The sequence below is a fragment of the Rhinatrema bivittatum genome, chromosome 4 (assembly GCF_901001135.1).
Source record: "Rhinatrema bivittatum chromosome 4, aRhiBiv1.1, whole genome shotgun sequence".
NCBI classification, from domain to species: domain Eukaryota; kingdom Metazoa; phylum Chordata; class Amphibia; order Gymnophiona; family Rhinatrematidae; genus Rhinatrema; species Rhinatrema bivittatum.
The window spans coordinates 312,752,091-312,777,211 of NC_042618.1; the positions used below are offsets into that span (position 1 = coordinate 312,752,091).

General features: G+C 42.4%; 1 protein-coding gene across 1 annotated transcript in view; it reads left to right on the top strand.

The window, feature by feature from the left end:
• FOXK2 (forkhead box K2) overlaps positions 1-21,515 on the top strand; it is a 281,644-nt gene extending 260,129 nt beyond the window's left edge. The window contains exons 6-9 of the mRNA XM_029600265.1: positions 1,193-1,368; positions 15,405-15,701; positions 17,683-17,892; positions 19,856-21,515. Of these exons, the coding sequence (XP_029456125.1) occupies positions 1,193-1,368; positions 15,405-15,701; positions 17,683-17,892; positions 19,856-20,052 (880 nt within the window). The 3' untranslated portion in view covers positions 20,053-21,515. The remainder of the gene's footprint in view (positions 1-1,192; positions 1,369-15,404; positions 15,702-17,682; positions 17,893-19,855) is intronic.
• Positions 21,516-25,121: the final 3,606 nt, after the last annotated feature.

Consider the following 25,121-nt stretch of genomic DNA (forward strand, 5'->3'; position numbering starts at 1 on the left):
TGTGTGGAAGGGAAGAAGACAGTAATAGAAGAAAGACACTGAAAGGAATTAGGAAATGAGCTATAAGGGAAAAAATGGGAAAAAGAGACCAGGACCAACTGATTAGAAAAATACAAAGATCAGACAACAAAGGTAAAAATATATATCTATATTTTGAGATGTTAGAAATTTAAATATAAGCAACACAACCGCTCTCTCAAAATTTATGGACAGGTAGGAGCCGTGTATAAAATCGTAATAATAAGAAGGCTAAAGTACCACAAATCACCGTGAATTATGTTTGTATCATTAAGTAAACCTCATACTTAGGCGTAGATGTGAATGCTATGCTGCATAATTTGGCATTATTTATCAGTAAAAAAACAACTAGTAGACCTGCATGCCTACAGCCCACCCATGTTAACCTTGTGCCCACCCAAAAAATCAATTCTGGCTACGCCACTGGGGGGGGAGGGAGAGAATTGCAAGCAGAATGGGAGAATGTCTGTGATTGCATGTGGTATGAATGGATTGCGTGGTACTGCCTGAGTTTGGTTTGCTCACTATGGTCCGGTGGACCTCAAACAGAGTGTACACAAGGTGTTTTTCCAGTTGATTCTGATAATTAAGGGGAATATTCCTGTATTGTAAAGCTGCATCAATCTTTGGCTTATATTGTACCTTCTCTTTCCCCTATATATAGTTTTGGTTGAACCTGCGTTGCTCATTAATAAAAATGATTTTGACAAAAAAAATTTTTTTGATTTCTTGTACTTTTGTACCACCAAGGAGGGTAGATTCGGGAATAACATCATAAAAGATTTCTTCACAGGGTTAGTGATGCATGGAAGGTCTACCCAAGAGATATGATGGCAGAAACAGTAACAGAATTCAAGAAAGTATGAGCTAAGTGAAGTGAAGGAAAAGTCTGAGATCACTTGTGGTTGTACCAGGAATGAAGTTGGATCCTTATCTGCCATCATATTATGTTTCTGTGTATCTGCTAAAAGGCACAGTCTGCAACCCTGTGTACAGTTTATGTACTGCAAGTTATTTAAACAACTTATATTCCTTTGTTTCCAACTATAGCAGTACTCGCTACAGACAGTTGATTTGCCAGAATGCATAGTTTAATTTTAGTAGTATGGGTCTTAATGGTTTGTAAACTTAGCTATTACTCAATAGCTAGCTTCTTTTTCTTTTTAAACTGCAGAAGTGCACCAGCTTCTCCCAATCATTCTGGAGTTTTGTCTGCTCACTCCAGCGGAGTCCAGACCCCAGAGAGCCTCTCCAGGGAAGGATCTCCTGTCCCCATGGAATCCGAGCCAAGCACTATACAGCCAAAATTAGCAGTAATACAAGAAGCACGATTTGCACAGAGTGCTCCAGGTGAGAAATTAACACAAGGATTAATTTTTACACATTTTAAATTAACAAAAACATGATATTGATATACCAGAAGCCGATGACTGGTGGGCCATATAAAAAGGATATGAGAGAACATATTTAAGAGAAAACTGGGGTGGATTTTGGCAAAATAGTAGGTACCACAGCATGGTCTGTTTATTTTTAGCAATATTGTAAAAAAACCTAACAATAAAGTAGTTTAATTCACACGGTATGTGAATAAATATATTTTTGTATAAACAAGACTTTCCTTTTCCATTCCTGGAGTCCCATCTAATAATTTTTGTTTTCAGGATATCCACTATGAATTTGCAGGCATTGGAGACTGGGGGGGGGGGATGTAGCCTATGTATTTTCATTGTGAATTTCCTAAAGAAACAGACATTTTAATGAGGTTCAGGATCAGGTTGGGAAACAGTTAAACAACTTCTTGAAATGCTTAGTCTTCTATTGTATTAATAATAATCAGACACAGGTTGTTATAGAGTTCAAAGAAATTTTTCCTAGAGGTTTTTTTTTTGTTGTTTTTTTTCTTTTTTTGCATCCTTTGTGTTCCCTCAGCACAAATGTGCAGTTTTGAAGCACATTATAGAATGTCGGGATCTGAAGTTGGTCAGTAAAACTTGGGTGAGTGTTATCCTGATCCAAAGAGAAATCTTTAGAATATGGTGTGGAGCATATGCAAGGAGACATAGTATCCATGACCAAATTCTAAAGTACATCATTAAGAACAGTTCTTTTAAAACCTGCCAGTTTTGGCTTTATGAATAAAAAACACTATTATTAATTAATCCTCTCCATCTGACTGTATCCATAGCTAATCTGCCCTGCATCTGCTTCCTCAAAGACCTTTCACACTAACCTTGGGCTGCTAGGGGATTCATCCTGATGTTGTGCTGCTACATGACTGCCTTTAATTGTGGGATTAATGAAATGGGTTTTAATAAAGTACTGCTGCTCACAGCAGCCAATGGAATCTTTGACAACATAGACATGTGCTTGTTGTCATATACTAACATATTCAAGATAATTTCCATTTTATGAAATCTTGACAGTGATATCACAAGTGTGATCAAGACAACCTTGAACATGATTATTTCCAAATTTATTGCTATCTACAGAAAAGTGCACTGTACGTCGAGGCTTTAAGAATGACACAGCTTATCCAACACCACATCGAAGGAAATAGTGTCTTGCTCATACAGTGACTGCTTTATATTCTTTTAGTGAGTTTTGAGGCTAAAGGGCCCCAGATTTATCTATTACTCATGTGACATCCCAGAGCCAGGAGTCATTACTGCACTTGGCCATTATGAAATATGAAAATGTATTGAGGCAGATAGTCAAATGGCACTTAGCCATAGAAGAAAGTAAGAAATCTGTTATCAATGTTATAATCCATCTGGGGACCAATGACTTTGCTAGGAACAATACCTATAAAGTACAGAAAGATTTCCAAAATCTAGGGAACAAGATTAGACACATGGCAAAGACTATTGCCTTTTCAGAAGTTTTACCTGTTCATGGAAAGGGAAAGGAAGGGCCATGCCATATAGATAACTTAAAAGCCTGGCTCAAAACCTGGTGTAAAGAATGTGGATTTGGGTACATCGGTGGCTGGGGCCATGTATGGAGCAATAAACGATTACCGTATTTTTCGTACTATAAGACGCACCTGACAGTAGGACGCACTTAGGATTTAGAGGAGGAAAATTAAGAAAATAAAAAATCTGTCCCCATGATTGGCTCTGTCGGAGCTCCCCCCTTGTGGCCATCCGTGGGATACTTTTTTGGATTTGTTTTTTATAGTAAGGCAGAGAACATCCACACAGGTACTCACACTCACTGGTTTTCTCTCCCTCACATTTATACATAGGCTCTTTCACACTCACTAGCTCTCTCCCCCACTCAACTCACTGGCTGTCCCTCACATATACACATACCCACAGACAATCACACACTCAGACTCTCTCCCTCATACACACAGCTCTCTCACATCAGTTATTTTAAACTTTCATGACTGCTTCAAAGTTCAATAATAAATAGTCAGGGCTATATTACATTGATTAGGAGAACAATTTGCTCCTAATAATTCAACAGGTAGCTACTTAATCAGCACAGGCAGTAATTCTATTTGCTTGTCTGTGTCATGTGTCCTCCATCCCAGGCAGTATACCACCCACATGACCCTCCAATACATCCAAACAAATTAGAAGGAAATGGCACCAACCACAAGGAGTGAAGTTCTTACTTTGGACTGCAAGTGAGGTCAACAATTGACCATGTATCGTCCTCCGCCGGCAGAGCCCGAGCTCCCTGCCGGTCCCGGGGTGCATCTCACTGCGAAGATTGGCGTGGTGCAGGTCAAATGTCAGCCGTCTGAACTGGATGGGCCTCCGTAGCCCACGCAGTTCAAACAGCTGATGTCTAACTTGCGCCACGCCGACCCTCGCAGCAAGATGCACCCCGGGAACAGCAGACTGGCAGGGAGCTCAAGTTCCGCCAGCAGAAGACGACACACCTGCGCCACCATGCTGACTGAGCTGAGTTGGGAGGAGGCGGGGGATGGCGTGCGAGAGGCAGAGACGCTACATTTGCTCCATAAGACGCACAGACATTTTCCCCCCAACTTTGGGGGAAAAAAAGTGCGTCTTATGGAGCAAAAACTATGGTATATGGTAATGATGGCCTACATTTGTCAATAGCAGGAAAGAGGATGCCAAGTGAAAAAAAATCAGATCATACATTATTAGGCATTTAAACTAAGGAACGGGGGTGGCAGGTGGCGGCCAGGGAACTTAGCAAGTCACCCCCAAGTAAAATAGGAAGAGGGAAGAGAAAGTAACAAAATCAGTTAAAAAAATGCAGAAATGTTGACTAGGAAGAGCAGCTGGAAAGCTGATTACAAATGCTCGTAGACTGGGTAAAAAAAAAAAAAAAATCCCAGACCTGCAGGCCCTGATGGTGGAGGCGGACTTGTACATTGTTGCAGTTACAGAGACATGATTCATCAATTTTCATGGTTGGGATATGGCCATCCCTGGCTATAACTTGCTAAGAAAGGACAGAGCGGACAGAAAAGGAGTAGTAGCTTTTAGTGTCAAAAACTATATCCAAGCAACTGAATTGCAAGGGATGTGGGGTAGAGAAGCTTTGTGAACTGTCATGATGGTACTTCCACTTTTACTGGTATGATCTACAGGCCACAGACTCAAACAGAAGAACTGGACAGAAAACTCAGACATCCGAAAGGTTTGAAAGAAGGGCAAAGTATTGCTCGTTGGAGATTTTAATCTGCTGGATGTGGATTGGCGTATCCCTTCTACAAAATCTACGAGAAGTAAAGAGAGAGCGGATGCCCTTCAAGGGTCTCTGCTCAAACAAATGGAAATGGAACCTACAATAGAAAGTGTGATACTCGATCTAGTGCTTACTAATGGTGATAATATCTCAAATGTTAAGGTAGGAGCTCACCTGAGCACCAGAGATCATCAGACGGTATGGTTCAATTTTGCAAATAAGATACAGAGAAGACAGATGAAGACCCGAGTTTGGAATTTCAAAAATACAGACTGTCGAAATGGGGACATACCAGGGGAAGAACTGGAAGGCTGGGAGAGAATGGGTGAGGTAGGCCAAGTTAAAAGGAGCTATTACAAAGGCAACAACTCTATATGTTAGAAAAGTAAACAAGAGTAAGAGGAATAAGCAACCGATCTGGTTCTCTAAGGAAGTGGCTGAAAAAATGAAGGCAAAAAGAACAGCATTCAAGAGATATAAAAGATCCCAAAAAAGTAACACAGAAAACAATATCTGTTAAATCTGAGGGAGACGAAGAAAGAATTAAGGAAAGCAAAAAGTCAAGTAGAAAGGATGGCCAATGAGGAGACAAAACATTTTTCAGATATCAGTGAAAAGAAGGGAGGTCAGATGTGGTATAATGAAATTGAAATGTGACAAGAAGCAATTTGTGGAGAGTAATGAAGAAATGGCAGAAATATTAAACAAATACTTCAGTTCTATATTCACTAAAGAAGACCCTGGAGAAGGCCCGTTGCTGATTAACAAGACCATGGGGATGGAGTAAACGAAACTCTGTTTACAGAAGAGAATGTATGTGAGGAGCTAGGCAAACTGAAAGTGGACAAATCCATGAGGCCGGATGAGATACACCCCCAGGATACTGAGAGAGCTCAGAGAGGTGGGTCCGCTGAAAGATCTATTCCGTAGATCCCTGGAAACGGGAATAGTGCCATGGGATTGGAAAAGAGCGTTGGTGGTCCTGCTTCACAAGAGTGGTAGCAGAAAGGAGGCTGGAAACTATAGGCCGGTTAGCCTCACTTCAGTGGTGGGAAAATCAATAGAGACTCTGACGGAAAGGTTAGTAAACTACCTATAATCTGGTGGATTGCTGGACCGAGGCAGCATGGATTCACCAGAGGAAAGACATTTCAGACAAATCTGATTGATATTTTTTGATTGGGTGACTAGAGAATTTGATCAAAGAAGAGTGCTAGATGTGATTTATTTGTTTATTTAAAGATTCTTGTATACCGTCGTTCATAATTTACATCACAACGGTTTACATGTTACAAAATTATAAAATCAAGTATAAAATTGTCTATAAAAGTACATTAAACTGTAATAAAAATAAAATTATTAATAAAATTATTAATAAATCAACATAAAACAAAGAATAAAATAATGCTTCTCTATACGAATTAGTCCTTTTTTTCAAGATAGTCAATATAAGCCTGTTCGAAGAGCCATGTTTTTGGAGCTTTTTTAAAAGCTTTAAACTCTGATTCTAAACGCAATTCAACAGGCATGGTGTTCCAAATGCATGGACCAGCAATTGAAATGGATCTCTCTCGGATTAATATAAGATGGGCAGAGTTCACAGATGGAATTTGAAGCAATCCTTTGTTCGCCGATCTTAAGGATCTCTGTGGGACATGTAAACGGATTAGGAAGTTCAACCAGTCTGTTTTTGTCCATAAATCGCTTTGTGTAATATACAACATGCTTTATACTGTATTCTTTGTGTTATTGGCAGCCAGTGCAGATTGATTAAAACAGGGGTAATATGTTCACATTTCTTACAATTTGTTAATACTCTTGCTGCAGAGTTCTGAAGCACCTGTGAGAGGCGCAAAGTGGATTGTGGGAGGCCTGAGAGAGAATTACAATAGTCCAAAGATGAAAAGATCAAAGCTTGTAACACCGATCGGAAATCATTAACATCTAAAAGTGGTTTCAACTTTCGCAGCACCATCAATTTATAATATCCTTCTCGTAATTTAAGAGAGAGATGTTTTTTTAAATTTAGTTGGCAGTCAATAGTAATTCCTAGATCTTTGACTGATTCAGACAGCACTAGTTTAATATTATTGGTCGCCTGGATTTCAGCAAAGCTGTTGATATGGTCCTGCATAGGAGGCTTGTGAATAAAATGAGAGGTTTGGGAGTGAGCACCTAGGTAGTGGCATGGATTACAAACTGGTTGACTGATAGGAGTCAGAGTGTAATTATAAATGGAACCTAATCTGAAGAGAGAACAGTGTTAAGCGGAGTGCCACAAAGTTCAGTGTTGGGACTGGTTCTGTTCAATTTCTTTGTGAGTGACACTGCAGAAGGGATAGAAGGTAAAGTTTGTCTATTTGCGGATGATACTAAGATCTGCAACAGAGTGCACATGCCTGAAGGAATAGAAAGAATGAAAAGTGATTTAAGAAAACTTGAAGAGCGGTCGGAGTCTTGGCAGCTTGGATTCAATGCTAGGAAGTGTGGAATCATGCATTTGGGGTGCAGTAATCCAAAAGTCAGTATGTGATGGGGAATGCTAATATGCATGGACTGGAAGAGGGACCTTGGTGTAATAGTTTGTCGATCTGAAGGCGATGAAGCAGTGCGACAAGGTGATAGCTAAAGCCAGACAAATGCCCTTGACAGGTCCTTGGTGAGGCCTCACCTGAGCCTGTATCTCAAAAAGAAAAAGGACAGGACGGAGGTGATTCAGAGGAGGACAACCAACATGGTGTGGAGTCTATATCTGAAGACCTATGAGGAGAGGCTGAAGGATCTAAATATGTATACCCTGGAAGAGGAGGTACAGGGGAGACATGATACAGACTTTCAGATACCTGAAAAGTTTTAATGATGCATGATTTGAATGTTTTCCATTGGAAAGGAAACTGTAGAACCTAGGGGTCATGAAATGAAACTCTAGGGGCATGATTCAGAACTAAGATCAGGAAATTCTTCATGGAGAGAGTGGTGGATTCCTGGAATGCCTTTCCAGAAGAGGTGGTGAGAACAAAAACAGTAAATAAATTCAAAAGGGCATGGGATAAAGTGTGGATCCCTAAAAACTACAGCTTGGAAATAAAGGAAAAGATGCATCAGAGTAACTTGCATGGAGCAGCAGCAGTGTTATTACCTTTAACAGAAGGCACAGAGATTGCTACCCTTAACCAATTACCTGATGTTTGTGATGCAACTACAACATCACTCTCTGCTTTGACCACGGGGGGGGGGGAGAATTAGATTCAGATGGCCAATGCTAGGTCCTGACTTTTACAGTCCAGGATACTGATATACAGACAGTAGTGATAAAGCACAGCACTGCTGCTACTGCCAAGTCCAAAAAGCAAAACACATTCAAGCAGCATTGTCTAATTTATCATGAAAGTTGCTCACCCTATAAAAACAATTTTGTAATTGGTTTCAATTGCTTGGTTTAGATTCATCCACTCCCCAGCTCTCTAGCAGACGGACTCCTTCTCAGCATTCATCCACTCCCAGCTCCCCAGCAGACGGTCACCAGCAGGGACTCTTTCATTCAACATTCATCCTCTTCCCTCTCAAGAGAAGCATGACACAAGGCTACCCCATCCTACACCGCAGACTCCGCACCACTGAAAAATCACGCATGCAACCCCGTACACGCTCATCCCAATCATGATCTCCCCTTTTACTCAACTCCTAGGACTTGCACTATTCTCCTTGACACTCCTAGGACTTGCACTATTCTCCTTGACACTCTTCAACGCACAATCTCTCACAAAGAAATTGCATATTCTCAATGATTACCTCCTTGACGCAAAGCCAGACATCTGCGCTATAATGGAAACCTGGCTCAAACCTTCAGATATAGCCTTGATAAATCAACTACCTACGCATCTTTACGACTTCTTCTCACTACCCAGACAAAAAAAAAGAGGCGGCGGCCTTCTTCTAGCTGCCAAAAAAGAGCTGAGGCTAACCCTACAACCAGCCAAGTCTGCATCTAAACTAGAATTAGGCCTTTTCAAATCCAACCTGCTTCAAATCCTCCTCATATACACTCCACAGGACTTCTAGACACAGATGCCTCCCCCATAGTAGAATCCATAGCCAAGTATATAAACTTGGATTCTCCAGCTACGATCTTAGGGGATTTCAACCTACACGTTGATTCAATCCCACTCTCTACCAACTGTGATGCATTTCTCACCTCTCTCACAGCCATGGGCTTCAAACAAATTATCAACAAGCCCACCCATAAAGCTGGCCACACCCTAGACCTTATTTTCATTAACTCTGGCTTCACGCACTCCACCCCTCCTGAATGCATCCCAGTCCCTTGGTCAGACCATTCACTGATCTCCACCACCCTACTTCTCACCCCCTCCAATCTACATTTCACTTCAGGAGATTGTGCACCTCTGATGTCCTCAGCGAACACCTAGCCAAAGAGCTTCTTAACCTAGACATCTCAAACCCTAACTCAGCCCTACTCTCGTGGCATAGCATCACTGAATCGATAGCTAATAAATTATGCCCACTGGCGGCCAAAAAAATCAGCCCCGCCCAGAAAAGAAAACTGTGGTTCTCCAATGAACTCCGAAAGCTTAAGCAAGACCTTAGACAGAAAGAAAGAAAACAAATGGCGGAAGGCACCCGGCCCTAGCAAGTTAGCTGCCTACAAATCCGCCCTCCACTTCTACAGGAACTCCATCCTATGAACAAAAAGAGACTTTTACGCTCTCAGAATTCACGACCTCGTAGTCGACGCCAAGGCCCTATTCTCCAACGTATCCAAACTCACAAAAACCTCCACCTCGTCTATCCCGGACGACCAAGCACAATCTAAGGCCAACGAACTTGCAACCTTCTTTCAGAGCAAAATCTCCAGGCTCTTAACACTCCTGCCCCCTAGCTCTACCTCATCTCCTATCTCCTTCCCCTTCTTTTCAAATACGGGAGCCTCACTTGAATCCTTTATTTATTTATGATTTTTATATACCGATGTTCATTTCAAAAAGATATCACATCGGTTTACAATAAGGTACAGTAGGTAATTCACTATCCCCTAAAAGGGCTTACAATCTAAAATTTTTGTACCTGAGGCTAAGAGATTACAAAAGTAAAATCATCAAAATCAAAGTTCTTAACAATTAAGCAAAAGGTATAACAAGGAGCATATTAAACAAATAACACAAAGGGTTGCACGAAGGAGTGCACAATGGGGAGTGCCCCTTTGTCGCACCCCTTCGGCGCGGCGCCTGCTGGCTTGGCGCCTTTCAAACTGCCCGGATCTGTTTGCGATGATGTCAGGGGAGGGGGGTGGATCTCAGAATCATGGCTTTCCCCACAGAAATCTCTTCTCAGTTTCAAAGGCAGTTTTTTCAATTTTTTTTGTCTTTTTACCTTGGATGTTAGCTGTTACAAGGTGATCAGCACTGGTGGGTAGCCCTCCCCATCTGCCCTGGAGATTGAATCCCTACTAAAGAGAATGAAACCCTCTACCCATCCATCCGACCACATCCCGACTAAACTACTATCGGTGCCGGACACTATCTCCAAGCCTCTGGCTGATAATTTAAACTGCTATCTATCACAAGGAATCTTCCCTGACATTCTAAAACTCGCCACCCTAAAACCCCTTCTTAAGAAACCAAACCTAGACCCCAGGGAACCCAACAATTTCCGCCCTATCTCCAATCTGCCTTTCGTCGCCAAGATTATTGAAAAATTAGTCAATACTCAACTGTCAGAATATCTAGAAGATCATAAAATCCTCCACCCAACTCAATACGGATTCCGCAAATTGCTAAGCACCGAAACCCTCCTCATCTCCCTCACAGACCACCTCATTATGAGCTTGGACAAAGGACACTCCTTCCTGCTAGTACTTCTCGACATCTTGGCGGCCTTCAACACGGTGAACTACTCCATCCTCCTAAATCGACTATCAGACATTGGGATAACAGGAACGGCCTTCAGATGGTTCGATTCTTTTCTCAGTAATAGAGGCTATAAAGTCAAAATCAACAACAAAGAGTCCTCACTCATCAATTCTACTCTAGGAGTACCTCAGGGTTCTTCCTTGTCCCCCACTCTCTTCAATATTTACCTCCTTCCCCTCTGCCAGCTGCTAACAAGCTTAAAACTAAAACATTATCTTTACGCTGATGACGTACAAATCCTGATCCCTATAACTGAATCCCTAATGAAAACACTTAAGTTCTGGGATAACTGCCTCCAAGCTATCAACCTACTCCTCACCAGCCTAAACCTGGTACTTAACTCTGCCAAGACAGAACTCCTCCTCATATCTCCTGACTACAGTGATATTCCTCAGCTGACCCACCTCAGCACCTTGGTCACCCAAGCAAGAGATCTTGGAGTGATAATTGACAACCATCTGAACTTAAAGAAGTTCATCAATCACACAACCAAGGACTGCTTCTATAAACTACAGGTGCTAAAAAGACTTAAACCTCTTCTACACTTTCACGACTTCAGAACTGTCCTCCAGGCCATTCTATTCTCCAAGATAGACTACTGCAATTCCATTCTCCTCCTCCAAGCCTCTTCAGATGCTCCAAAATGCGGCCGCCAGAATCCTAACAAATACCAACAGAGAAGAAACCACATCACACCCATCCTCAGAAATCTGCACTGGCTACACAAGTCCCTCACCATCATTCATAAAACCATTCACAACCAGGTCCCCATCGACCTTCAATTCCTACTCAGACTCCACACCTCTTCAAGACCTATCAGAGAAGCCTACAAAGGATCTCTACACGCCCCATCAACCAAAGTTCTGTGTTTACATTCAGCTCCGTTGAGTTATATTTTGCTATGGTTTTTTGTTTGTAAATGATTTTATTAGTTACAGCCGAAATCATTTTTGTATGTAAAAATTTTTTACGAATTTTTTGTTTACTGTCTGTAAAACCTGTTATCTGTAAAGCCTGTTGCTAAATTATTGTTGATTGTAAACCGCGGTGATGTATCTTCTTACGTACTGCGGTATATAAAAATCTCTAAATAAATAAAATAAATAAATAAATAAATCCTCCTATCATTCAGCCACTAGAGAAAGGGCACTCTCGACAGCGGGACCAGCCATCTGGAATGCTATTCCCCCAGATCTCAGACAGGAACCCTGCCTGTTGACTTTTAGGAAAAAACTCAAGACCTGGCTGTTTCAACAAGCCTTCCCCTAACACAGGCCCATCTTAGATATGCCTCAGTTCATATACTAATGCCTTCTACTCAGTGCCCTCCATTTCAGACACTGTATATGATTTGTCATATTCATGATTTGTATATGATTTGTCATAGTTACGAAGTTTACTTTCTGCTTCTGGCTTCTTCATCTCCCTAGTTCCATTGTAATTTTTGCCTCTTCTATGTTAAGGTTTATGTTATAACCCCCTGTTCCATGTAAACCGATATGATATGATCTGTATCATGAATGTCGGTATAAAATTGTAAATATTGCTACCCTTAACATAAAGCTTATGGGGAAACTTGCACAGAGCAGCAGTTACTACTATAAGAAACTTGCTGGGCAGACTGGATGGACTATCTGGTCTTTTTCTGCCATTATTACTATGTATCTATGTATCCTAACTGCTCCCTACACTGTAAATTTGCATGTAATGTTTAACCTAGTTAACTACACTGTGATCACCTCTGAAGTAACTGACCAGCCATGAAAGACATTAAATTAAATGGCTTTGTAGAATGGATCCATTGGAGACTGAACACTATAAAAAGATATATTAATGTATCCAACAAAACAATATAGGACAGATTCACTAAAGGTTTTTCATGTTTCTTGCAGACATAAAATGGGAAGAATTGCTATATACTAAATCCTGGTCTTCTGTTTAGCATTTAGTACTCACATGGGAGAAGTGGAGAGAATTCTAGAACATAACAGTATTAAAATAGGCGATGACACATAATGCCCAATTAGCCCATCTAGACTTCCCTGTTGTCTTCCTCTCTGGCTCTCTAACACTTTGGGTAGATGAGCATATAAATTCCCTTACTTAAACCAACACCAGCTCTGTACATGTTGTTTATACTCAACCTTTTGACCCTGTCCCTAACATGTTTAAATTTTGTTACAGTCCTGTCCTCTATCTCTTGTAGTTCTTTCCAGCCATTGTTGGCTTCCTCTATGGTTCTTAAAAGTATTATACATAATCCAACACTGAGACCTTCTGCCATGGCCTAGCACCATACTTTATAATCCAAACAGCTACCAAAACTACGGAGGCTATTGTCTGAACATCTAGATGCCCTGAATATATTGATGCTAGGATTGTAACCATAGCCACTCTTTGGTGACCCCAGCCTTCTTGGAAGCCTGATACAGTTGTATCACCACTTTGCTCATTGACTTGTATTCTCTGCTGTTTGGTTCTCCAAGTAAACAAATACTCAAGCCCCCACTGTCATTTTTTGTGACCATTACCCCACCTGTTCTTGCCACTTTACTCTGTCTCAAGCATGTGCCAATTCTATCATGGTTTTGGTTATTGCTGTCTTTGCTTGTAAAGCTATTCAAGGCATCTACCAACAGGTCCATTGCAAGGGATTGGTAAAAAGAGCAACCTCCTTGAGTGCCAAGCTAGTGGGTGCATTTCCACCATTTTAAGTCAGTCTGTAAGCATACAAGCCCAAAAGGGAAGGGGCAAAGAGTGCTGAAAGCAACCCTTGCCTGGTGTACTATTTTATCTAGCAACTTCCCTGTCAACCACCTTCTCTGTAAAGAAGTATTTTCTCATAATTTCCTCTGATCCTCCTCCTCCTCCTCCTTCCAATTTCATATCATGATCTCTTAAATTACTCAGATAGGGCTTATCTAATTCTTATTGCACCAGCATGGCCCAGACAAGTATGGCTCACATACCTAATGCAACGCTCATCAGGCCGCCTCACCTAATTGTTGGGGGCAGATCCATACTTGTTAATTCAAGAAGAGGGAGGGCTGTTTCATCTGAAACTTCCCCCTCTCATCCTGACAGCATGGATGTTGAGCACTTGCTGATCACGCCATTCTCCGTACCTAAGGAAGTTGAAAATATAATGACCACTAGAAAGCCTTCAACTAGAAGAGCTTACAGCTTCAAGTGGAAACAGTTCTCAGCCTGATGTCAGTTAATCTCTTTGGACCTGTTCACATGTGAACCACAGGAGCTTCTCCAGTATTTGTACTTCCTTTCTTCCTCAGGTCTTAGTAACAGATCAATACAAGTTCATCTCAGTCCCACAGCAGCCTACCACTTACATATTGAGAGCAGGTCAATCTGTACTCATCTTTTAGTATCTAAATTCGTGATGGGTTCATGAAATACTAAACCTCCAGTGATCAAGCCACATGTTCCATGGGAAATCAATGTGGTTCTCACAGCTTATGAAGCTGCCTTTTGATCCATTGGAGTTGGCTTCCATCAAGTTTCTCACATGGAAAGTATTATTCCTGGTTACAATCACATCATCCAGAAGAGTCTGTGAGCTTCAGGTTTTGGTTCATTACTTATCTGCAATTCTTTCACAAGAGAGATGCTTCTCACCTACCCAAAGTTCCTGCCAAAGGTAGTCTTGGCTTTTCGTATTAATTCAAGCGATCATTTTACCTACATTCTTTCCCAGGCCCACACACATGTGAAGAAGAAAAGTCCCTTCATTCCTTATACGGTAAAAAGAGCTTTAGGTTACTACAGGAAAAGAACTGACACATCGTCAGGCTTCAAATCTATTTGTCTCTTATAATCGTAATTAAATGAATATTATCCAAGTGCCTAGCAGACTGTATCGCACAATGTTATGCATTAGCAGACCTCCAAATTACAGCCTATCAAGGCTCATCAAGTGAGAACCATGGTGCATCAGTGGCTCATCTATAAAGCTGCAACTTGGTTGTCAATGCATACCTTCATATCCTTTTACTGTCTGGACAATCTATCAAGAAGTGACAGTAAGTTTGGACAAGTAGTTTAGCATAGCTTGTTCACCCAGTACTATGCTTTTCACAGTGGGATCCAGGTTGCTTATTTATTAAATGATCCTCTGCAACTCTCAGCTTGGGTCTCCCCCACATGTCATGGTTAATCCATCCCTGCTTGTCAATGGAGAAAGCAAGTTTTCTTACCATAAACAGTGTTCTCTGTAGACAGTAGGATGAATTAACCATGCTAAATAACTGCCTGCCTCCCTAGAGAGTTAACTACCCAGCTAGAATTAGCTCTAAAATTGACTGAGTTGCTCCCAAAGCCATGGCCATGCAGGATATTCCTGCACATGCTGCTTAGAGCAAAAGCTCTGAGCTTATAGAAAAGGGACTGTTCAACACTAAAATGACTTCACCCACATGTCATGGCTAATTCATCCTGCTGTCCACAGAGAACATCATTTACAGTGAGCAAACTTGTGTTCTTTATAGGATTTGTATTGTTTCATGGGGTTTGCTGTGTATCATTTTTATAGCCCCCCTTTGAACTGCTTGGGGAGAAGCCTACTAATGAACCTCTTGCAGCAATCTGAGACACACATACTGCTTACACCTGTCCACGTAACGTTTCCCTGATATAAGAGTAGTAACCACTGGATACATTGATTAAGAATGAGCATGGGGCCTTGCTTTCTTGAAGGGCATACCAAACAGTTATGATTTACTTGTAAAAGGAATAGTCTAATATTTGTATGTGTTTTGCTTTTCATTTTGACAGGATCACCACTTTCTAGTCAACCAGTTTTAATTACTGTGCAACGGCAGCTACCACAAACTATTAAACCCGTCACTTATACTGTTGCAACACCTGTAACAACCTCCACATCTCAGCAACCGGTTGTGCAGACAGTTCATGTTGTCCACCAGATACCAGCTGTATCAGTCACCAACGTGACTGGATTAGCACCAGCAAACACGTACACTGTAGCAGGACAAGCTGTAGTCACCCAGGGTGCATTGATGAGCCAGACCAAGCTAGAACCTCAAGAGAATGGAGACCACAAGGAAATCAAAGGTGAGCCTCGATCATTGAGAGGTTTTGTTTTTAGTAGAGAGGTGTGGATGGGATTTTTCATTTATTTCTTCACCGCATACAGTTGCTTGGCTCTTTGCCATTTGTCTATCATTATGCATGAGGGCTCTTACCTCTTTCCAGCATGCACAGCTTCCTGTCCTGCCCTGCCCTCATATACAAATTCTTTGTATCTTCTGCCATCCATTGGCTCTCCTTTTTCCTTTGTCTGCTTTATTTCAAGGATCCACCATTTATGAAGACCTACTATAGTGACCTCCTTTCTTCAAAATAGCATGATGCCCTTTTTAGACCAGAAAGTTGATGCTTTAATTTGTACATTAGTTGCAGTGCCAACCATGGAGCAGGAACCGAGACTATACCTCCTGTATCAACAAAGCGCTAACATTGAACTATTTAGGATGAAAAACTATTTGTCAGTGGGGAAACCCATCACTTACCCGATCTCGGTTTATATCCCGCTTTCCTCAGATTCTGGATTCCATACTGCTTTGACTGTGGCCTTTTATTGCAATGCAAGTGCACTGTATTGTAGTGTTTTATCTGGCTCAGAAGTAATGTTGCACTACTGTGAGAAGTGAGGCCCTGCAATTGAGACAACCTTCATGGTAATGCAATCAGTAGGAACAAATTGTTTTTAAACATGATAAACTCTGGACTTTATGTTCCCAGTACTTCTATTTTAAAGCAATGCATCAGCATGGCAAACTTCTGCGACTTTACTATTGACTATAAATTGCTGTTTACTCTTCAAAGGACAGGAATAGCTTTTTAAAGTACTTTCCCCATGTCTTTCACTTCTTTTGGAAGCCACAATCTGGGCTGCCCTCTGACCCTATGCAGGAGCCTGAGAGTCCAACAGAATCCAGGAGGCAGCTTAAAGCACCTTTTTGCTGTCTAGCCTGCCCCACCCCAGAATTACGAAGATAACTAGCATTTGTGGAAAGGTATTTTAGCTTCATAGAGTGAAAGACATGAAAAACATAGTACTTCAGCCCAGTGGAGAACATGTTACAGTTTATCGTTCACACCAGTCAGATGATTTTATTAGTGTTTTCCAAATATAAATGTTTTTTTTTTCTTATGTATAATGATCCTGGCCGTTTTTGGTGATAGTTATTTTCCCAGGTGGAAAAAACAGACCCTTGTCTACCTTTATTTTTATTTTTTATTCCTTATTTTGCAAAACAGGCAGAGAAGGGAAAAAGAGCCATTAACCATGAATCCTTTTGTATTATGCATCAAGTACAACTGGTTTATTTTTTTTTACGTCCTTATACTAGTTCCTTTTGTTACAGATTTCTCAGGAAACAGAGCCCAGGAACCTCTATTTCCAGTTGAGAGGCCAAGATAGGAAATAACGTATTGGATGAAACATTTAGCCAGTGATTATATTCCTGTATAAAATGGTAGTGAAACATAATTTTGGCCACCTTGCGTGCATTGCACCCTAAAACTAGAAAACCGTTTCAGAGAGAATTTTTTTTTTTTTTATTGTTGAAGACTTACTAATGAGTTAAAAATACAAATACTGTTGTAAACACTTTACGATAATTCATTAACAATTGATACTAAATTATATATATTAACTAATATTCTTTACAGTACTTTTATACTAAATACATTCATGTCAATCATAATATATACTACCATGCATTAGAATTCATGGTATCATGCACTTAACAATTCATGGGGCTTTACTATAAGTCATTCTTAGTGCTTTAGGCCTGCTTTAATTTTATACCATTAAATGATTATAATTTAACCCTTCACCTGTTTGTGCCACCAAACCTGAGCCCCCACTCCCTGAACAGAACAGACTTCTTTTCAAAATTAGAACCTCGTGTAAATGGGAGAGTTGCAATATGTAGTCTGAAATGTGTTTACAGAAATGTGACAGACTTCATTTGAACATCCTGTCCTGGCACTCAAACTTCTCATCTATCTTTTGGTCTATTTACAGTTAAAGTAGAACCTCTCCCTGCTATTAGCCATGCCACAATAGGAGCTGCTAGCCGTATCATTCAGACTTCACAAGCTGCACCTTTACAAACTGTTACCATTGTACAGCAGGCACCATTGGGGCAGCACCAGCTACCAATAAAAACTGTAACACAGAATGGGACGCATGTGGTCCCCACCACCACAGCGATACAAGGACAGGTCAATACCGGTAAGAGCTTTTTATGATTTGGAAAATGTAAGTTGCTTCCCCTCTTTTTTTTTTTTTTTTTTTTTTCCAGTTTCTAGCTGTGAATATTCTTTCTGGGATTTTTTTTTTTGCTCAGGCACCCCGATAATTTATGATGTGTACTATTGGAGTTTAGCTCTTGTGGTTTATCTAGCTACTGTCTGAGCCCCTCAATATAGTTGTAATTCACCACAATTTTTTTTTTCCTATCAATATTTAATTTGAGGCTTCTGTCTTCCTTCCAAACGTTCCCTGTGATGGAGCACTGGGCAAGATGGATGTCTAGCTAGCGAAGCCATGGAAGAGGGGAAGGCCTGTCTGAAGCTGTGCTCTTCCTGCCTCCTCTGGGTCAGCAGAACATGCTTGGGCTAGACATGTCTGCTATCCCTCATCACCTCTGCTGTGTACCAGTTTTACACCTATCTCATTGATAAAAGGGTGCAAAGTTGGCTGTTTTGCATACTCATGTCAAGTTGGGCGGGTTGGCCCATTTGCTAATTGTTATAAAAGTGAGTAGTACCCACTTTGCATTATGTGAAAATTTTTAGTATCCATTCTGTATCTCCTATACATTTTATAAAGTTTTTTTTGTTTTGGCAGCTTCCTCCTGCTCCTCTGGGCAACTAGCACAATTGTAACCAGCCTCAGCTAGGGCTACGACACCATGAGCTCTCATAACTAAAATTGTTTACGCTCCTTCTCTGTAATAGGAATGTTTAAACTGGGCCTGGGGCCCCCATCCAGCCAGTCAGGTTTTCAGAGTATCTCTAGTGAATATGCATGAGAAATATTTGCATACATAGGAGATAATGCATGCAAATAAATCTCGTGCATATTTATTAGAGATATCCTGAAAACCTGACTGGCTGGGAGGGCCCCAAAGGCTAGTTTGAGCACCCTTGCTCTATAATACTTGCCATCCTCTAGAAACGGCTTTATTCAGGGTAGTAACACAAATTTGATGAGACCAAACAGTACCTGATAAAGCCATTCATGACATTGTAGCCAATACGGACAAATGAGAGCAGGTGTATAGAAGGTGGCATAGTTTCATACATGGCTGCTCTCGGGGCAAGTGTAGAGAGGCCGCTTAAAAAGTAACAGGTTTTACTGATACAGTGCATGTACTACTGCTTAGTGTGTACTTTTGAAATATTACATAGTGACAGTGTTTTCTTGTAAAGGTGTTCATTTTGGAAGAAATAGTTTCCCACTGTCCCTCTTTAATCTCTCCTTTTAAGTGTTACCTGTATAACTAGTGTGGTACGTACATATGTATATAAGAGAAGACAGCACGCAACATAATGTTGTTCTCATAGTTGTTTTAAGACTTGGTAGCTTCCTGATTTTATCACTCATACATATATGAAAGTAGGGCAGATCCTGCAGATCCATGCAGTTTTGCATATTTCTGTTGGCCCTGTTGATAAGAATATGTACATAGCACAATATTAACATGCTTGGTAATCACTAAAAGAATTGCTTTGTTAGCTGACTCGGAGACTTAGCAGCACTGCTGTGCACATCTATACAAAAACTCTTAGCACAGCTGGACAAAAAAACGTGGGTTTGCTTCCCAGTCCTGGCTTCAGCTGAGATGGGGGATGCTGCAGTGAAAGTCATTGATCAGACTCTTAATGCACATGTACTGAGTTGTGGAGGGAGCTTCAGTCTAACCCCTGGCTAAGGACCATCACTTACAATGGCTAGGCTAGATCGGAGGGGGTGGAGGAGAGATGGCTGATAAAACAAAGAAAAACCTTCAGTAGTTGTGAATGAAGTCTCATGGTATCCTAGACGCCAGTTCTGATTGAAGCCTAAAAGAGGAAACAACCGCCAGGCCAAAAGAAAGTTGCTTTGTGCTTCAAGGAGAAAGAGACCAAAACATTTCATTTTTGCTATTTAGGTTCCGTATTTCTAACCTGATATATTTTTATAATTGCAGCTGCATCTAGCCCTCTACATATGCTGGCTACCCATGCGTCGGCATCTGCATGCCTCCCAACGAAGCGTCAAAACGGAGACCAGCTACAGCAGCCTGAACTGAAACGAATCAAAACAGAAGAACGGGAAAGCATAGTCCTAGCAGTTAGCGCCGACATGGCATCTGTGGCCAGGAGTGAGCCAAATAGCCAGAAGTAGAAACTTTTCACAAGTTTGAATTATTTTTTTTGGTTTTTTTTTTTGTTTTTTATTTTATTTTTTTAAAATAACACAAAACAGATATTAACTTCAAAGTGCCAAAAAGGAGACACTTAATGTACCACCCAGAATGCTGGGAACCATTCACACCCAGGTGGATAAACGGGCCCTGTGAAAAACAAAAAAAAAATAAAAATAAAAAACCACACAAAAAAATTGTAAGAAAAAAAAAAAACTTTGAACTTTTAGCACTGAAAAAACAAACCGAAACACAGGTGGCCTTAAAGCTGGCAAGCAAACAAATCTAGATAAGTCCAACGGAAAAGACATTTCTTATTCCAGAGGCTGTACCTCCTACTGAACTACCTCAGTATACACTGGGACACGGAGGGGCTGGCACGGACACAGCTTTTAAAAGAAATCTCCATGTGATTATTGTAAGGACTGAGTACATCAGTGTAAACGGCAGCATGATAAAGCGCTTAGTGTGTGACCTGGTTTAAAAAAACAAACAAAAAAAAAATCCATGATTGTATATTCCTAAAAGGGAACAAAGGCAAGAAGCCAGTTGGTCCATCATAGGCAGCCTTTCAGAGACGACCTACCTAATCCAGATGTTGGTAGATATACAGTATTTTGTCGTTGACATATGGAATTAGAAATTCTTGGGGTTATTTTCTCATCTCTGCAAAACAAACCAGGAAAGTGAGGGTGGGGGGAGGAAGAGAAGGGGTCTCTAACATTTCAAATCACTCCATAGCTACTCTGGAAAACCGTGGTCTCCCACCAGTCTTCAATTTTATGTTTTGGTAAAACTGAATGTAGGGTTGGTTTTTATTTTTATTTTTTTTACCAATGGAGTGATTTTCTTTTTGTCTGTCCAGTTTAAAGATCGATAAAACTACTTTATTACATGGCAAATGGGTTTTTCTTTTTTCCTTCCCCATATTTTAGAAGTTCCTGATTAAATGTAATCCTCTTCATGCATAGAGCTGATGTGCTTTCTCTTTGGGCTTGCATGTAACTGATTAGCAATTACAATGTAAATGAGACATTGACTGACATACAAGAAAGGACTGCTAGAGATTTCCAGCGCAGCAGCACTTAACCTACATCTCTCTGGCTATCTTTTGCTGTGTTTGTTTACCTTGTGTTGAATTTGGCTGTCCCTGGTTAATATCATGTATGTTTAAAAGGAGAAGACAGACTAGAACCATTGTACACTATGAAGGAAGGACAACATCCTGATAAATAGGGGGTGAAGGGAGAAGGAAATATTGTCAGAGGTATAATCAGAATTTTTAGATGTAAGCACCCAACTGTAGAATCTTAATCTGCCCAGTTTTCCAGTATCTATTCCTAAGACATTTGTGGCACACAGAGCTCCTGTGGTCTCCATTTACAGTAGCTGTTGTGGTTTTCTACCATTGGCTACTGTACTTAATAAAAGTTTTTTTAATTCATGTTCTATAGTCCAGATCAAAATATACTGTAGAGCTGATGGTTTTCTCTGGTGTATGAGTGCAAACTGATCAAGATGTGACTTTATTTTTCACCGAGGACAAGCAGAATGGCAGTCCTCACACATGGTGACATCATTGGATGGAGCCCGGCCCGGATCTTTGATCTCAAAGATTCTAGAGCCTTCAAACACACCCTGCTGAGCATGTGCAGCTGTATTTAGCACCCTGCCCCCTAGGCAAAGGCCTTCAGTCTCTTTTTTTTTTCCCCACGGAGCCATGTGGGTCATGGTATTCAGCTTTGCTCTCTCCTCAGTTTTTATTGTGATTTTTTTTTTCTGGAGCTGCATCTGTTTTTCTTTTTCTTTTCCTTAGTAGATTTTGTTTTCTCTTCTTTTCAACTTTCTGCCCATCTCATGGCGGGCCCACTCACTGTACAGCCTGGCAGTCTATTATTCCTTAATAAATAAATTCTGCATCTGCAATTTCCTGAACATACCCAGATCAGTCCAGAAAAGTGGGTTGTGTATCCCTACCAGCAGATGGAGTCAGAGAGCAATTAGAACTTTGGGCACTGCTACATAACAAGAGTGCCACCTGCAGTCACTCAGTATTTTTTCTCTGACTCCAGTGGGTGGTACATATGCACACCTGCAGTCTTTAGTTATATTTTTTATTTAGTTAGTTTGAATTTAATTTTTTGGTTTACGGTCGCTTCCTGAGGTGTTAGGCGCCTTCATGGGCCATCCCTCAATAGAAGCCGGGCGTCCGGGGAATTGGATATTCCTGTCAGGGTTTCGCCCGCCACAGTTCGGTGTCTGACGACCAGGGGCTCCTGGCTATTCACCACCGTCTCTGCTACAGCTGCTCCCTTGTCTTCTGCAACAGCTTTTCTCTATGTCTTGGTAAAGTTTAATTTAAAAAAATAAAAAAGCTGTTTTCACTGCGGCTGACTGTCTTCAGTGCTGAGGTAAGGAGAGGTGCAGGAGGGACCGGGTCTTTTAAGGCCGGCCGGGGAAGCTGTCAGCAGTGTTCCCCTCAGCTCACGGGGCTCCGGGTCATTTTCTGAGGGCAAGGGTGAGTTTTTCTCCGTGTGCCTCGTTTAGTTGCCGCTCCCTGCTGGGGGCCTTGAGATTTCACTATAGACAGGCTCCTTTTCCGCAGCACGGCTGCACGCATTTTTTTCTCCTCGGCCGGTAGTCTCTTAGCCCGCAGCACGAAAAGTTTGTTTTTTCTGGTCCTGCCTGAAATTTTCTCCGCGTCGCGGCTCCGAGCATTTCTTTTTTTATTCGCACCCTTTTCTATTTCACTTCAGACTATCGGCGTGCTGCTGCGGATGGGACCGAAAACAGAATCGCAGGCCTGCCGTGCGTGTGGGTCACGCGGCCAGGCGTTAGATGCAGCCTCCTTATGCGCAGCGTGTCCCTGGGGTTAGAGGGCTCTTCAGGGCTTCTTGCCTCCTCCTTCGGGGAGGGAATGTCTGTCTCGGCTTCGCGGGAAGAGGATTCTCTGCCTGTTCCAGCCCCGGTGAGGGAAGACCTCACCGGGGGAACTAATGATATCACCCCACCTGCAGTCACTCAGTATTTTTTCTCTGACTCCAGTGGGTGGTACATATGCACACCTGCAGTCTTTAGTTATATTTTTTATTTAGTTAGTTTGAATTTAATTTTTTGGTTTACGGTCGCTTCCTGAGGTGTTAGGCGCCTTCATGGGCCATCCCTCAATAGAAGCCGGGCGTCCGGGGAATTGGATATTCCTGTCAGGGTTTCGCCCGCCACAGTTCGGTGTCTGACGACCAGGGGCTCCTGGCTATTCACCACCGTCTCTGCTACAGCTGCTCCCTTGTCTTCTGCAACAGCTTTTCTCTATGTCTTGGTAAAGTTTAATTTAAAAAAATAAAAAAGCTGTTTTCACTGCGGCTGACTGTCTTCAGTGCTGAGGTAAGGAGAGGTGCAGGAGGGACCGGGTCTTTTAAGGCCGGCCGGGGAAGCTGTCAGCAGTGTTCCCCTCAGCTCACGGGGCTCCGGGTCATTTTCTGAGGGCAAGGGTGAGTTTTTCTCCGTGTGCCTCGTTTAGTTGCCGCTCCCTGCTGGGGGCCTTGAGATTTCACTATAGACAGGCTCCTTTTCCGCAGCACGGCTGCACGCATTTTTTTCTCCTCGGCCGGTAGTCTCTTAGCCCGCAGCACGAAAAGTTTGTTTTTTCTGGTCCTGCCTGAAATTTTCTCCGCGTCGCGGCTCCGAGCATTTCTTTTTTTATTCGCACCCTTTTCTATTTCACTTCAGACTATCGGCGTGCTGCTGCGGATGGGACCGAAAACAGAATCGCAGGCCTGCCGTGCGTGTGGGTCACGCGGCCAGGCGTTAGATGCAGCCTCCTTATGCGCAGCGTGTCCCTGGGGTTAGAGGGCTCTTCAGGGCTTCTTGCCTCCTCCTTCGGGGAGGGAATGTCTGTCTCGGCTTCGCGGGAAGAGGATTCTCTGCCTGTTCCAGCCCCGGTGAGGGAAGACCTCACCGGGGGAACTAATGATATCACCCCAGCTGAGTCTCCAGTGGGGGAGGGGGACCCGGAGGGGTTTCCCCAGAATTTGCCCTCCTTATGCACCAGGCTTTCCTGGCACGGAAACGCTCGGTGGTAAAGCAGCCCGGTCTCCTGGGGGCAGGTTCGGACCCGCCTGAGAAAAGAGATTGGGGTACGGACCCTTGTCAGCGCGTTTCTGATCAGGCTCGCCTCACAGGGGATTCTCTCCAGGGTACGCGAGATCTGATCCCGGGGTCTGGGGTGACACCTACTTCTGGGGTAGTAGGGGCAGCAGACCCGGCTCCGCGGCAGGATCTGGCTGATGTGGATACTGATGATCCAGTTGAGCCTGATGACCCTCCTGCGTGGTGTGGTGTGTTCAAGCGGGATTAGTTAAGACCCCTTATTCCCCGGGTCCTTGAAGTCCTGGGACTTGAGGTTTCTCAAGAAAAGTCTAACAAGGGCGTCATTCCAATCCTCGAAGGCATTAGAGGTCCCACAACATCTTTTCCTCTGCCTAAGAAGGTTCGCAAACTAGTGACCCGGGAGTGGGAGACTCCGTATTCCGGCTTGAAGGTGGGCAGAGCTATGGCGAAACTGTACCTGTTATCGTCTGTTTTGGATTTACTGAAGATTCCAAAGGTGGATGCCGTGGTCTCGGCAGTCACAAAAAAGACCACTATCCCAGTTGCTGGGGCGGCTGCCCTTAAGGATATGCAGGACTGCAAGCTGGAGATCCAGTTGAAGCGAGCATTCGAGGGTGCAGCACTAAGCCTTCGGGTGGCGGTTTGCGCTAGCCTCATCCAGAGGGCCTGTCTGTGTTGGGTCCAGGAGTCGGCTGCCGGGGCCAGTATGGGCGACAGTGGGGCTCTGCAGTCCACCCGACTAGAAGCAGGCATTGCTTATGTTGCAGATGCTTTGTATGATCTGGTGAGGACCTCAGCGAGAGGTATGGTGTCCTTGGTGTCAGCGCGGCATCTCCTCTGGCTGTGAAATTGGGTGGCGGATTTGTCCTCCAGGTCCCAGCTTTGTAATCTACCCTTTAAGGGCAAGCTCCTCTTTGGGGAAGATCTGGATCAACTAGTA